Raw genomic sequence first — 14542 nt, forward strand, 5'->3', positions numbered from 1 at the left:
TCGCCTCTCATTATCAAACGGTGCGTAGTAGCTGACGACTACACTACTCATCGTATACTGACTCGAAAAGCGGAAATGATAGCGTGCTGGCCCTGATCAAGAAGGTCGAAGGCAAGCACAGGAACGACTATGCCCTTCTGGTCTCGGCCCTGAGCAAGGTCAAGGATCTGTCGGACAAGGAGCGAATGAGCGCCGCCCAGACGCTCTACGAGAGGATGAACAAGCTGCACGACAACTACTCGGCCAGGTTGTTCGACGTGGCGATCTTCTCGACGCTCATCAAGATATTCGCGGCCGGCGGTGACTGGGCTCGATGCGAGGCGCTGATGCAACACATGCGCGACGAGAAGATCAAGCCCACGGTCGTTACCTACACCAACCTGCTCAAGTACTGTGAGCGGGTCGAGAGCTGGCACAAGGCCGCGGAGGTGCTCGAACAGATGAAGGCCGAGGCTCCCGGACTCAAGCCCGACGTCGTGTTCTATACTGCCATGGTTAATGTTTGTTGCAAGAGGTGAGCGACCGCCTTGCCACACACACAACACAACACAACACAACACAACACACACACGTCACACATCACACAACACACACGGCAATGTTTCTCACTCAATGGTTCATCTAGGAATGATCTGACGCAAGCGCTGCGAGTGCTAGCGGAGATGAGGAACGAGGGGGTCAAGCCCAACATTTTCACCTATGCCTCGCTCGTCAACATCTGCGAGAGGTAACCCGCCGGCATCATCTACATGGCACCAGCACACCAACACCTGACCGGCACCAACCCTGACTTTTCTTGTTGCGTGCGTGGCCTACAGAGAAAAGAACTTGAAAAAGGCGCTCGACTTGCTCGAGGAGATGAAGGACGAGAACATCCAACCGAACGTGTACATATACACCTCGCTCATCAACGTGTGCGAGAAGAAGAGGGACCTCGGTACTACGCACCCCCCTATTCTCTCCGCCTCCTGCCCTTGATCGTGGCTCTGTGCTGACGTGGAGCTCGGCATGCCATCACGTTCCAGTTACGGCGATGAAGCTGTTCGACGACATGACCCGCCTGTACAGGATCCGGCCCAACACGTTCACTTTCAACTCGCTCCTGAACGTGTGCGTGGAGAAGCGGGACCTGGACAGGGGGATGGAGGTGCTCGCCCTGATGCGCCAGCACCAGGTCGTACCCAACACGTCCACCTTCAATTCGCTCGCCAGCCTCTGTGCCAAGACCGGCAACGCCGCCAAGGGGCTCGAGCTCCTCGCGACCATGAAAACGACCGGCGTGTCGCCCGACAACCTCACCTTCACCTCGCTCATCGCCGCCTGCCGCGCGAGAGACACTGAAGGCAACGACGCAGCCGACACCGCCGACTCTACAGCCGCGCAGGCGAGAGAGTCGACAGCATCGCCACCTCTCGAGCAGGCGCTGTCGCTGCTGGACCGGATGCAGCGCGAGTTCAATGTCGCGCCGGACAACATCACGCTGATTACGCTCATGAGCGTGTGCCTCCGCAGCCGGCGGTTGGGCTACGCTCTCCGAGCCTACGGCCAGGCCAAGGCCGAGCTGGCCCGGAACAGGGCGCTGCAGCTGGACAAGGAGAACTACTACGAGCTCGTCAACCTGTGCGCCAAGAACGGCCAGTGGAGGCGCGGCCTCGAGATCGTGAGCGACATGGAGAACGCCGGCCTCACGCCCAGCGTGCGCATCTACAACTCCTTCCTCCGCAACTTTGATCCGACCCAAGACGTACGCTCTACCGTGATTGTGTTGTGTTGTTGTTTTTGCCTGGCACACGACCGCACACACTGAAACGCGCGCATACGCACAACAGCTGGAAGATGCCAAGGAGGTGGTCCGGTTGATGCGAAGCAAGGAGGTGGAGGAGGATGACACGACCAAGGTCTTGCTCAGGCGGCTGGGCATCCAGCCACGCCACATCGGCCAGATCCTCCAGCAAGGCGCCAGGTACTCCCCATCCCAACAACCGCGACCCGCTGCTGTTGGTTGACGCCTCCTCTTCTTCTCAGCAGCAAAAGGGCCACCACTGCAGCGGAGACCAAGAGGAGCAGCGCCAGGCGGGACGAGCGAGCCAACAGTCAGGGCAGCAAACACAAGACGCAGCCAGCAACAAAGAAGAAAGAAAAAAAAGAAGTGAGAAAATCAAAATAAAATCGTGTTGCAATGTGCCTGAGATATGCTGGAAATCCAAGCGAATGAACATCACAACTTCGATGCCGACGTTTTGGACGTGTGACGTGTTGGTTTGCCCTGACTCTGGCGCACTTCGGACGCTGAAGGGGCGTAAACAGTCTACACCAACGTCCGACGACGAACCCGAACTCCCGCTCAACAGAACAAGAACCCTTGACCCACTCGCCCGCATGGAAGCACCGCCTGCAGCCTCGCCTTCGCCGTCATCGGCAGAGGAGGCCGCCCCGCCAGCGGTGCCCCGCATGTCGGTGTTGGCGGACAACGCGTGGACCTACATGCAGCACATCGTGGCGGGCACGTCGGCCGGGTTCACCGCCGAGCTGCTGCTGTTCTGTGTCGAAATCAGGAACTACCCCACCGTCTTCAAGACCGAGGGCGCCGACCCCCGGCACTGCGTCCGCTGGCGCAACACGTCCCTCAACCTCAAAGGTACGTGCGGCGTATTTTTTTATTTTATTTTACAAGATAATTTTTTTCTTATGTGCTGACGTGAGTGCTGGTGGGTGGGCAGAGTTGGGGCGGCAGTTCGGGTCGATTGCGTCGAACAAGGCGCCGGTGGCGGGCTTGGTCATGGCCTCCTACGACCTCTTCAAGCGGGAGATCAGTGTGCGACTGAACGCCTTCAACAAGCGACGCACTGATGAAGGAGGTACGCTGTGGTGTCTTTGTGCGTATGCGTGTTGTGTTGTGTGTGTGTCGTGTGTGTGTCACGCGTGCCGTGTGTGTGCGTGGTACTAGGAAGCAAGCGGTCGTGTGTGTGTGTGTGTGGCGTGAGTGTGTTCGTGCGTGCGGATGGGTTGTCTCACGATGTGTGTAAACAGTAACTCGGTCGCGGTTGGAGCTGTTGGTGTGTCAGCCCTTGAGCGTGTGCTTCATCGCCGGCTTCTCAGCTCAGATGCTCGAGGCTTTCCTCATGAACCCCATCTTCGTCATCAGGCATGCCCCCATTCCCCTGTTCAGGCACAACACGCACGGGCACTATCGCACACGCGCACGCACGCACCATCGCACACTTCACCTGATCTCTAACAGTTGCGTGCCATTACACTACAGGAGCGCGCATGTGCGGGGTCACTTCGACCACGTCGCCGAGCCGGTCCGTTCGCCCCCGTCGGTGTGGCAGGCCACCCGGGACCTCTTTCGCGAGGGAGGCCCGCGAGCGTTCTGGCGCGGGTACCGCCGTCCCACCGTTCCTCTGTGGCGCCTCATCTCGCGCACGGTCTCAGCCGCTCACATTCTCCGCCATAGGTATTGGGCCACGGTGGCGTCGGGCGCGCCGTTCATCAGCTGCTACTACGCGTTTGCGGAGATGTTCGGACAGATGATCGCGCATCGCGCCGGCTATGCGTCGCCTCTCGATCTGCCGCTCCACCTGAGCGCCCTCGCTGGTACATTTCACTCTCCCCGTGTTCGTGTGCGTGTGCGGTGGTGTGTTGCGTGCGTGTGCTCACTCGGTCTACACCGCAAAGGCGGGTGCGGTGCTGGATTGGCCGTGGCGATCACCACGCCGTTGGAGATACTGCGCCAGCGGGGTCTCACCGAGTGGCACCACTGGAACCAGACCAAGGAAGTGCTCCTCAGTCAGGGCTTCGTTCAGGTCACACCCCGCACCACCCCCGCAGCTTTGCACCGCGGGACATGGAGGCTAACCGAAGCTGTTGTGGGTCCACACAGGCGGTGAAATCGGTCAAGTCGCGGTGCAGGCAGGAGCTGCAGGACAAGCTGTTCCGGGTGGCACCCCGGTCGGCCGTGAAGAAGGCCACCTACGGCTTCTTCAAGCAGGCCATCATCCGTGGCATCAAGGCCGGCGCCCGCGCCTCCATTCGCCGATGAACGAACGAGCGAACGACAAAAAAGCACTGGCGTGTAGCGACTTCACACGAAGTGAACACGGTCGCATTGTGATCGAGCAGCATTGTCGCAGGCGATATCAGAGAGCGGAGGGGCTGCGACTGCGCGACTGCTCGTAGAGGGTCTGCTTGCCGGTCCAGCTCTGCTGAGGGTTCAGCTGGACGGGATGCTCCACGGCCGCAACTTCCACGCACGCATACCTGGGCCATTCCTTCGATCGAGAGGGGAAAGAACAACAAAACCAACAGTCAACCGACTACTCAGCAGGAGAGGAACACGGGAACATGGGAAGGGGAGACGTACGTCGTCGCCGAGGTCGGCCATCGACTTGACCTTATCGGCCCACACGTTCCAGACCACGGCATCGGCCAAGCCGCTCTTCTTGATTACGATCGCCCTCTCTGCACACAAGCCCAGTGTCAGCGGAACAGCAGCCAGCACGAGCCAAGGGGCGCGATGGCGCGTACCGGTATCATTGAGACGCAGCTCGTCGGCGGTGTGGAGGTAGATGCGGTCTGTCTCACCGGTGAAGCCGACATCCCTGCTCTCCTCCTTGATCTTCTTCCTGCCCTGCGTGTTGTCCAGGTAGTACAGGTCTTCTCCCTCCTGTGCGCGGCGCCACGCAACGCAGCGAGTACATGGTTAAAACAATGTAAATACAAATTATTAAAATTAATAAAATAACGGTATCAGGGGAGAGTACCCTGTGGAGACCTTCCACGCGGGTGACGTGGATGTCCTTCACGGCAAAGTAGGTGTGGAGAGCCACCGTGAAGGCAAAGGCTGAGCTGCCCGTGTTCTTCACGGTGAACTCGGTCTCCAATGCCGCTTCCTCTGTTGTTTTCGAAACGAAACAACGATCAGTCACCGCACACGCACAGGCATAAGCACACGCACACACGAAAGAAGGGCGTGCCTCCGTGGGGAACAAGGGCGATGCGGAAGAGGGCTTCGAAGTCGTGGGGCCACAGCTTCCTGGTGGCCTCGGAGGAGCGGAGCACGAGGGTCACCTCGCTATCGGCGGCCGACGCCACCTCCCACAGGGCCGTACGCGCGAAGCCGTGCTTGGTCAGTGGCCCCATGTCCGAGAACTGCGGGAAGATGATCGGCACGCCGCCTCTGTTCCCCCCCCCCGCGCGCACGCAACACAGCATAGCACACAACACGGGTGAGTTGAGTGGACGCAGCGGCGTGGGTGTCAAGCACCTGATGGCCTTGCCCTCGGCAAACTCGGCCTTCTGCGACACGAAGAGAAGGTCGGCTCCGCCTGTGCAGAGGAAGTGGGTGAGGGACTCGATCTGAGCAGGATCACTTCTAAGATGGAAGGTGTGGGTATACCTCGCTTGGGGATGAAAGAGGTGAGGTGCGCGCCCAACAAGTAGACTTCGGCGCTTGCACCCGTGGCCGCATGGCCAATTACTACCCTCTCCAGTCCTCCCTTGCCCTGGTTCATCTTTTACTTTCTTTTGTTACTTCTTTTGTTTTGTTTTGATTTTTGTTTTTTATTTTATATTACTTTTGTTACAGTTCGTCGCGCTGGTGCAGGTAGGCATACCAGCCCTTGGCCTTCTCAAAGAAGAGCTCTCCGATCGTGTGGTCGTCCTCGTCATCAAGCTTGGCCTGCAACTTCTCCTGCACGATGTCGTTCATAGCCCAAATCTGTGCGCCCCTTGCATTTTAGTAAATAAATCACCAATAAATCAAATTCGGGACTGGCGCACCAGGGGCTGGATGTTTCGTTGGCCATCGCGGAACAGCGTGTAGAGATCGGCTTCATGGGCAACACGGATGTGTGTGACGAACCCGCAGAAGTGGGAGCATGCGGGATCGCCGGGCGCTGGCGAGAGCCGCTGCTGGCACTTGTCCTGACAGAATCGTTCGAGCTTGGCCATCACCCTTCCACTCTCCTTCGTCTCCACCCCCGCGCCCTGCACCGACGTCACTGCCAGGCCCGCGCAGCACAGGACCAGCACCAACAGCAAGCCGATGGCACGATACCACGTCCTCTCCATCTTTTCTTTGTACAAATAATCAATAAAAGCGCATTTTCACAAGATGACGGCCACAAGCACGCGCAAGCAGCGGGGCGGCACGGAAAAGGGGAGCTCTACTGGAGTGAAGCTCTACCTGACGGCCTACAATCTCATACAGGCTGTAGGATGGTGCGAACAACATGCGCGAAGTATCGTTGGATTAAGATCTTAGAGATTTGGAATTGTGCGCAGGTACTATGTGTTTGGGCGGGTAGCTGGCAACTTACTCACTGGAGGGCACCACGAGCAAACATGGCAACTCGTCGCATCCGTGGTGGGTACTTGCTGCCCACCCTTCACACATCCTTTGCCTCCCAAAAGATTGCCTTCGTGATGCTCAATCTCTTCGTGCAGTTGCGTTGCAGTGGGCTTCCTGCCTCGAGGTGGTGCACGTCGCCCTCGGTACCTCACCCACCGTTTGTCACCGTTGTGCTTGGCCATTGCTGATGGCGCTCTGCCCCACCAGGCCTGGTGCCCGGTGGCCTGCTCCCGTCTCTCGCGCAGGTCGTGGGCCGTAACCACCTTCTGTTGGTGGCGCTCCAACCCATCCACGAGGTGCTCTTCATTATCATGTTCTTCATGATGGTCAGTGTGACCGAATGCGCACCAGCTCACAACCAATTCAAAGGTGCACACGCATTGGCTGGTGACCGCTCTGTTCCTGTCGTGGAGCGCGATCGAGCTGGTCCGCTACCCGTTCTATGCCCTCTCACTGTGGAACAAGTGCCCCTACTTCTTGGAGTGGCTGAGGTACTCTCGCAGTCCTCTCTGTGATTGACTCGACGTCGCTGAGGTCTTGCTCAACCTCTGACGTTGACCACGTCCCACAGGTACACGCTATTCATTCCACTCTACCCGGTCGGCTTCTCGGTCGAACGTACGTCGATGAACTACAACCCTTTCGCGCTCGCCAGGGAATGCGCAGCTGACTTCGTTCAACTGCAGTGGCGCTGTACTGGGTTTTGCTCCCGTTCATCAACGCGCACAGCCTGTACCGATTGTCGATGCCCAACAAGTGGAACTTCGCCTTCGATTACGCCTACTTCGTGGTTGCCTTCGCCGTGGTGGCGATTGCCTGTACGTGTCTCCACCCTCCTCCTCTGGGACTTGACTGACCCTAATCACGACACTCACGGCCCGCCCTGCAGTCTTCCCCCAGAACTACTCCTACATGTTCTTGCAGCGGAAGAAGAAGATCTCATCGGCTCCGTCCAAGGCCACAAGGAGCAACTGAAGCCAAATTTGTTTTATTTTATTTGTGGATCTCTTCGCAGTTTTTCACGCAGTTCTCTTTGCAATTTATGTTTCGCGGTTTATTCTGGCCAGCTTTCGTGCAGGTGGTTGGGCGCAGGCATTGTGGGACAGCCCTGGATTTTTTCTGGGCCTCTGCACGGACATTCACTGATCTGGCCCGGACCCACTGGGCCATAAGTACTCGCGCCCACCACTCCATTCCTCCATTCTCATCTCAGCATCTACAGAGCCAGAACATCATCTACGACATGAGCCACACCAAGACCGTCAACCACCTCCACCAGCAGCAGCAGGCCGCCACTGACCAGAGGTGCTGGCTGTGCAACTCGGATCGGCATCTGGCCACCCGCTGCGAGGACCGCTGCCGCAACCCGCGCTGCGCCGGCCTCAAGCTGCGCACGCACACGTGGGCCGAGTGTCCGTTCAAGACCCGGCCCTTCTGCCAACTGTGCGGCGACACCGACCACGGCGTGTTCGAGCGCGACTGCATCCACCGGTGCTACGCACACGACAAGTGGGTACACCACATCGATGACTGCCCAACGCGCTGCGACGACTGCGGCGTCAAGGGCCACACCGCCCGATCGCGCGTTTGCTCCCTCAAGCGGGACCGACGACCCATGAACCTGCTCGACGTCGCCGCCTTCAAGGTGCTCGTGCCCGTGCCCGTGGCCGAAGCGCCGCAGCAGGCGCCCAAGGCGGTCGCCGCTGCGACTGCGTCGCCCAAGAAGCCGCAGCAGCAGCAGCAGTCGAGGCAGCAGAGGCAGCAGGCCGCGGCGGAGAAGAGGAAGGAGGAAGAGGCGCGGAGGGCGAAGAAGGAGAAGGAGGAGAAGATGCGACAGGCGCTGGCCGAGCTGGAGAAGGAGAAGGAGCGGATTCTGAAGGAGCTAGTGCAGCTCCAGTCGGAGGAGGCCCCCGCCGGCAAGCCGGCCGACCTCAACAAGAAGCAGCAGCGAGAGCTGGGCCAGGTCGGGCGCAAGACCCTCAAGCAGTCGCGTGGATGAGAGCAGGCCACGAGGCTTCGGGCTGGGTGGCCCAAGCGCTTCTGTAAAGATACACAACAATACAAATTTATACCAAAAATCATTTTTTCAATTTCCTACACATTCCCCCAACGGTCGGATTGTGCCGCTCGCGGAGCTGCAGAACGTGCATAAAGGGCCGACTAAATGGCCGAACCATAACGGCCGGGATCAAGTGATGTCAAGTGACCAGAGATCTCATGCAGGGCAACTGCGGGCGGCTACTCGCTCGCCTTCGCAGGCGTGGCCCACGTCGTGTGCGATGGCCCGCAAAGCCACTGCTACATGATTGTGTTTGTTGTGGCGATCGCCGCCTTCAGCATCCTCTGCTCCCTCCGCACCGCCCAGGCCGACGCCTGCTTCGCCACGACCGCACTCAACTTCACCTCGGAGCAGGGCGGGCTGTGGGTCAATGGCAACCGACTGCGGATCAAGGGCGCGTCGTGGTTCGGCTTCGAGACCTCGATCAATGCGCCCCACGGCCTCTGGTCCAAGTCCTACACCTTCTTCCTCGACTTCCTCGCCGACAACGGATTCAACGCCATCAGGGTACGCACTGCACTTGCCATCAACATGTTGTTGGTTGAAGTGTTACGCTAACCAACAACGCTGATGGTGACGATGATGGGTGCAGTTGCCGTTCCACCTGGCGCTGGCTATCAACGACGCCACGCCCGGGAGCATCGACTACAGCGCCAATTCGGACCTGCAGGGCCTCACCTCGCTGCAGGTGATGGACAAGATCATTCAGGCCGCCGCCGACCGCGGCATTCTCATCATGCTCGACCTCCACTCCTTCACCGTAACCCCCCCTCCCTGTCTTCGTTCTTCGTTCTTTTTGTTGTTCGTGCGTTGTTCTTCTTTTCGCAGACACTTACGATTCTGTGCTGTCTTCGCAGGCGGACTCGTACGCGTCCGATGGGCTGTGGTACAACAGCAACAACCCGGAGTCGACAGTGATCTCGGGCTGGACCAAGATGCTGCAGCGGTACCAGAATCAGTGGAACGTGTTCGCCGCCGACCTCAAGAACGAGCCCTACTCGGCCACCTGGGGCACCGGCTCCGACACCGACTGGGCCAAGGGCGCCGCCCGCATAGCCAACGCCATAGCCAGCAGCGTGAGCAGCCGCTTCCTCATCTTCGTCGAGGGCACCGCCAACTCGCCCTCCTGCTCCGACGCCTGCTTCTACGGCGAGGACCTTGTCGTACGCCCACCGTTCTCCTTCACGCTTGTGTGTGCGTGCGGGCGCAACTCACCGTTGGTTTGGTGCGATCGATCAGGGTGTGGCGTCGAACCCGGTTGTGATCAACAACCCGTGGAAGCTGGTGTACAGCCCGCACGTGTACGGACCCAATGTGTACGGCCAGTCCTACTTCTCGGCCAGCAACTTCCCCTCCAACATGGCCGCCATTTGGGAGGCCCACTGGGGCTACATCCCGGCCTCGACCGGCCAGGCCGTCGTGGTGGGCGAGTGGGGCGGACCCTACAGCGGCAGCGACGCGACCTGGATGGACGCCCTGGCGGCCTACCTCAAGTCCAAGGACATGACCGACCAGTTCTTCTGGTGCCTCAACCCGGACTCGGGCGACACCGGCGGCCTGCTGGCCGACGACTGGTCCACGCCCGTCACGGCCAAGCTCTCCCTGCTCGCTGGCCTGGTCTCTGCGCCCACCGCGTTCAGCGTCAACTCGGCCGGCCAAGTCTGCGTCAGCGGAGCCACCGCCGCCTCGCCCACCCCGGCCGCCGCGTCGCCTTCGTCGTCGCCTAAGGCGGTGGCGGTGTCGCCCTCTTCGTCGCCCAAGGTCACCTCTTCCCCTTCGTCGTCACCGAAGGTGGCCTCGTCGCCTACAAGCTCCCCCAAGGCGGCCGCTACGGTGACGCCCACTCCGGCAGCTTCGGCCGCGGCCAGCCCCTCGGCCTCGCCCGCCAGCGGTACCACAACGACAGACAGCTTCGCCTTCAACGCCGGATCGAGCGCGTGGTGGATGTCGGTGACGATTCCCGGCTCGACCGCGGTGCAGATCGATTGTGGCAACGGCCAGGGCTATGTGGACATGGTGCCCGGGTGGACGTCCTACATGTGGACCTTCACCTCGACCAACGGCCAGCCCTGCAAGTCGTCCCTCCAGTTCATCGTGAACAACGGCTCGGCCCAGACCGTCACCGCTCCCTACTAGTGAATGATTCTCTTCTCTGAGAAATCATCATTTGTCTCTCTCTTCTGTACAAAATGAACAGTTTTTCCATTCGACTTCACATCATCTTGCACGCCTAAGCGAGTGTGGGAATGAATTGATAAGATTAGATTACAGAGCGTTTTCATCGACGAGACCGGAGCGGTGGTCGAGCTGCACGAACTCCTCCTGCGTGACGGTCCGACTGGCCTTGACCTTCATCACCACCAGCGTTGCGACGCCCGCCACGATCACCAGCAGGAGCGCGCACGATACGAGGACCGTGGTGAGCACGATCAGCAGCGTGTGGTCATCGCTGCTGCTGCTGCCACTGTCCTGCCTTCCTATGAACGCTGTACGAGTTAGCGCGTACACAGACCACGAGCGAAAGAACGAAGAGAAAGAACGAACCGACAAGAAGCCCTAGATTGGGGTCATAGGTGAGGGACTGGCTGAAGCTGGGGAACACGAACGCGATGGTGTCCACCCGATCCCCCCGGGCGGCCTGAAGCGCCGACACGGGCGAGCCCGACAAGGCCGACGTGTTGGCCATCATGGCCGCGAGCGCCACCGCGGTGGTGAGCACCGGCGCATCGATCGAGCGTGCGACGCCGTCGACGGTGGCCACGAGCGGCATGATCAGCTTGATAACGAGGCCCGAGGCCAGCGACGAGTTGGTGTCGTCTGCGACCGCCCGCAGCGTGTAGCGGTGGGTCTTCTCCGCCGCCACGAACTCCACCTCGTCGATCACGTACTGGCCCTGGCCCGACGCGCTGGCAAAGTGCGACAGGCCGAACTCGAGGAGCAGCGTGTTGCTCGGGTTGATGAAGGGCCAGTGGCGGAGGGTGAGCGACCACTCGAGCGAGCCCGTCGGCGCCGTGAAGTTGGACAGCCCCGTGTCCACCACTCCATCTGCCCACACACATTCGGTGAACTGTGAGCTGCTTCGATTCATTCTTAACGATCAGGGGCTGTGTGCTCGGGTCCGTACCCTGGGAGAAGGTGGCAAACGAGAACGCGCACGAGGCCTCCTTGATACCATAAAGAGGCAACGAGTTGGAGAACGTCACGACCTGGTCGCCAAGTCCGCGCTGTCAGTTCAATGGGTGCCAAGAGAAGTTGGGGGGGGGGCAGTCAGTGGGTGGCGTACGCCGTCCGTGGATCGGTTGAGGGTGTAGTCCACTCCCGGCACGTAGCGCAGGACCTGGGGCAGGAGGGTGGTGCCGTTGATCTCCAGCACACGCACGAAGTTGCCGCTGGCTGCCTCGTCGCCTTCAGCTAATTATTTTGTGTGGAAAGTGGATTGGTCAGGTCGACGAGTCGATTGGGCGATCGAGGGGACAACACGTGAGCGTACGTACCTCCATCACTGGGCTGAAGCACGAAGGAGGGTGAGTTGAGCTTGAAGGTCACATCCACGTCACCCGCGGAGACAATCGTTGTGCTGGGCAGCATTCATCATCAGCATCCGCATCACCATCATGCCTTGTGAGAGCTCTGAAGTTGAGGCGCTGACGGTGGCGTACTTGGTGGAGGGGATCAGCTCCTCCAGCACGATGTTGTCGAAGAAGCAGGCATCGCCCTGGGGTCCCAGACTCTCGATGGTGAGGTAGATTCCCTCGGCGATAGCTGCACCGTGGTCACCGCCAACACTGAGTGGGATGAGAGCGGGTCGGACTTGTAGAACTACAAGAAAGGGGCGCACCAGTGTCGTTGCGCGGATAGTCGATGAGGGACTCCAGGGCAGGCTCGATCGTGTACTCGATCCAGGTGGAGTTCGCTATGAGCGGCGTGAAGCTCTGGTCGCACGTCGACTGCTTCATTCTCTGCACAGCACTGCATCAGTCCTCCGCAACATTCGCCCCCTCCAGTCCACTTCGTTCTACACGCTCGCGCACAACGTACACCGTCCTGACAGTAGCTCCCTTCAGTTGAAGCCAACCACCCGTGCCGACCGAAGACGGTTGACTTGAACCACACAACCACACGCGCACAAGCACACACACGCACGCACACACGCACACACGCGCACAAGCACACCCACGCACGCACACACGCACACAAAACACAAGCGATCACACGTGAGTTTATCAAGCCGAAACCACAAGAAGGAAAGAGTGGCGTACGTTGTAGTCCGATCTAATGGGCATCATGGTGTACCAGCCCACAAAGGCGCGCGTGCAGGTCGGCAGGCCCATGAAGTCGAACTTCAAGCGGAAGAAGCCTTGAACCACCGATTCAATCGACCACTGCGTCAGCGAGACTGAATGGTCGGGGTGAGGTTTGGGGGTACCGCTCTTGCTGATGAACCTGTCTTTGGTGAAGATGTCTCCTGCGCCGATGGTGTTGTCTGGAGGAACGACGCCAAAGGTGAGGACCCGAGCGGTCGTGTTGATCTTGGCGACCGTGTCCCTGCATGTGAGAGACCGGACGACATTGGGGCGTTAATGGTTCGTTGGTGGCGCGCCTCTTGCCTACGTGCAGCTACACTCGGTAAGAATGGGGTGGTACATGAAAGGGCCTGCGACCCATTTGCCGCCCGTTGTGTTGAAGAGCGGGCCATCAAACTCGTCCCGAAACAGTTCGTTCAGTTGGGCAGACGCACAGTCTGGTGGAGGGAGTGCCAAGTTGAAGTGAGTGACCCAAGAAGAAGGAGTAAGAAGTGCTGGTTGATGAAAAAGCGAGGGCTTCGGGAGAGGACCAGAAGGGCGGAAGGCAAGCCCCGACAATACGACAAGAAGGACGGATAGTAACGGAAGCAATGGAGGTGTCTTCATCTTCGGCCGCCACTTGCTCCTGGTGTACTTTAAATTGATTGCCTTATGAACAGAGTGACTGCTGGCGACACCGCCAAACCCAACCACAACCAATTTCCGTCGCATTGTCAGCCAATCAGCGCCGCCCGCTCTCACGAACTCTCTCAGCAGGATTCGAAGTCGTCCACTTCCTCCGAATCTCCGTTGTCGTTGTTGTCCTCTCCATCGTCTTTCTCATCTGTTGCTGGGTCACCGTCCTCCATTTCGGCATCCTCATCATCTTCGCCGTCCTCTTCACCGTCGTCACCATCGTCATCGTCATCGAGCAGGTCCCCGCCCTCGTCTTGCTCGCCGATGAACAGCACCGCCGTCTCAGGGCTCCCGTACTCGGCCAGCGCCTGGGTGGCCCGCTCCCGACAGGCGCCGGTCGCTTGCATGACGTACTCGACCTCCATCTCGGTGAACGCACAGCCCGGCAGCGGCTGCACTGCCCGCCGCTCCTGCTCGGCCAGCTCACGTGCACAGACCTCGGCCGCCACCTTGACTACCTTCAGGCCTGCGTCGACAACAAAGCACAGCAATAAAGGCGTGTTGAGCAGAGCGCTGATCAGAGAGTCAAGTGACAGAGTACGGGCGTACCCTGGGGGAAGGACCGGGCGATCTGCGAGACCTGAGCTGCGAGGGTGGTGCTGTAGAACAGGTGCTTGCGTCCAAACCGCACTTCGTACACGGAGACGCCAGGGTAGGGACGGCGAATCTTCACCCCTGTGTGCGTTCGTTTGCACGCCACAAGGTGAATGGAGTGAGCAACCCTCAGGGTGTCTCTAGGCCAATGACTGGCCTCCACGGCGAGCTAGAGTGTGTTGTACACTTGGTCTGTGGCTCCCTGATGATGACCAGGAAATCCTGCAGGGTGTCGATGGTCATGTCCAGGTGCTCCACGATCTGGAATTGGTGCTTGGGGTTATGCTTGCGCATCCCTTCGGGGAGACACGACCTGTGGGCGCCAAGCAACACAAACGTTGCGTGTGTCACGTGTGCGCCGCAGCCATTCATGCCACGCGTGCCTTCAAATGTGTGCCAGCCCAGGCTTGTACCTGCACAAGTCGTAACCTTCGTTTTCTCCCTCGCCGCACTGGAAGCAGTGGAAGCGGGTGACCTGAATCTCGGCTTTGCATTCGTTGCACTGTGCCAAGTCCCAGATATGAGGCACGCCCAAAGCCGATAGACGCCGCATATCGC

At 59.5% G+C, this 14542-nt stretch overlaps 8 protein-coding genes across 8 annotated transcripts; 4 read left to right on the top strand and 4 right to left on the bottom strand.

The window, feature by feature from the left end:
- Positions 1–71: 71 nt before the first annotated feature.
- Positions 72–2167, top strand: ACA1_309300 (pentatricopeptide repeat domain/PPR repeatcontaining protein; the record flags this gene model as incomplete). Its single annotated transcript, XM_004337421.1, has 6 exons — positions 72–514; positions 626–727; positions 819–937; positions 1026–1744; positions 1830–1963; positions 2029–2167. Coding segments are annotated over 6 exons (1656 nt in total), but the record flags the coding sequence as incomplete, so codon positions are not given.
- Positions 2168–2379: 212 nt separating this feature from the next.
- Positions 2380–4042, top strand: ACA1_309310 (uncharacterized protein; the record flags this gene model as incomplete). The annotated part of the gene is made up of 7 exons (XM_004337422.1): positions 2380–2638; positions 2721–2858; positions 3100–3163; positions 3263–3382; positions 3458–3597; positions 3679–3806; positions 3884–4042. The coding sequence occupies 7 exons, from the start codon at positions 2380–2382 to the stop codon at positions 4040–4042; spliced, it is 1008 nt and encodes a 335-aa protein (XP_004337470.1).
- A 97-nt stretch (positions 4043–4139) lies between these two features.
- ACA1_309320 (aldose 1epimerase family protein) lies at positions 4140–5513 on the bottom strand (the record flags this gene model as incomplete). The annotated part of the gene is made up of 7 exons (XM_004337423.1): positions 4140–4271; positions 4364–4461; positions 4528–4666; positions 4764–4894; positions 4962–5179; positions 5267–5327; positions 5399–5513. The coding sequence occupies 7 exons, from the start codon at positions 5511–5513 to the stop codon at positions 4140–4142; spliced, it is 894 nt and encodes a 297-aa protein (XP_004337471.1).
- Positions 5514–5581: 68 nt separating this feature from the next.
- On the bottom strand, positions 5582–6072 carry ACA1_309330 (uncharacterized protein; the record flags this gene model as incomplete). The annotated part of the gene is made up of 2 exons (XM_004337424.1): positions 5582–5719; positions 5782–6072. The coding sequence occupies 2 exons, from the start codon at positions 6070–6072 to the stop codon at positions 5582–5584; spliced, it is 429 nt and encodes a 142-aa protein (XP_004337472.1).
- Positions 6073–6115: 43 nt separating this feature from the next.
- ACA1_309340 (Protein tyrosine phosphataselike protein, PTPLA) lies at positions 6116–7327 on the top strand (the record flags this gene model as incomplete). Its single annotated transcript, XM_004337425.1, has 8 exons — positions 6116–6222; positions 6286–6371; positions 6448–6495; positions 6560–6648; positions 6722–6843; positions 6924–6970; positions 7039–7170; positions 7242–7327. 8 exons carry the CDS (start codon positions 6116–6118, stop codon positions 7325–7327), a joined length of 717 nt encoding a protein of 238 aa, XP_004337473.1.
- Positions 7328–8654: 1327 nt separating this feature from the next.
- Positions 8655–10547, top strand: ACA1_309350 (cellulase (glycosyl hydrolase family 5) subfamily protein; the record flags this gene model as incomplete). The annotated part of the gene is made up of 4 exons (XM_004337426.1): positions 8655–8918; positions 9004–9171; positions 9269–9574; positions 9651–10547. The coding sequence occupies 4 exons, from the start codon at positions 8655–8657 to the stop codon at positions 10545–10547; spliced, it is 1635 nt and encodes a 544-aa protein (XP_004337474.1).
- Positions 10548–10676: 129 nt separating this feature from the next.
- On the bottom strand, positions 10677–12955 carry ACA1_309360 (uncharacterized protein; the record flags this gene model as incomplete). Its single annotated transcript, XM_004337427.1, has 10 exons — positions 10677–10897; positions 10956–11456; positions 11536–11635; positions 11695–11816; positions 11906–11988; positions 12071–12173; positions 12250–12370; positions 12450–12512; positions 12671–12807; positions 12838–12955. Coding segments are annotated over 10 exons (1569 nt in total), but the record flags the coding sequence as incomplete, so codon positions are not given.
- Positions 12956–13464: 509 nt separating this feature from the next.
- On the bottom strand, positions 13465–14537 carry ACA1_309370 (zinc finger, zz type domain containing protein; the record flags this gene model as incomplete). Its single annotated transcript, XM_004337428.1, has 4 exons — positions 13465–13856; positions 13940–14065; positions 14170–14297; positions 14398–14537. 4 exons carry the CDS (start codon positions 14535–14537, stop codon positions 13465–13467), a joined length of 786 nt encoding a protein of 261 aa, XP_004337476.1.
- Positions 14538–14542: the final 5 nt, after the last annotated feature.

The sequence above is a fragment of the Acanthamoeba castellanii genome (assembly GCF_000313135.1).
Source record: "Acanthamoeba castellanii str. Neff unplaced genomic scaffold scf7180000083758, whole genome shotgun sequence".
NCBI lineage: Eukaryota > Discosea > Longamoebia > Acanthamoebidae > Acanthamoeba > Acanthamoeba castellanii.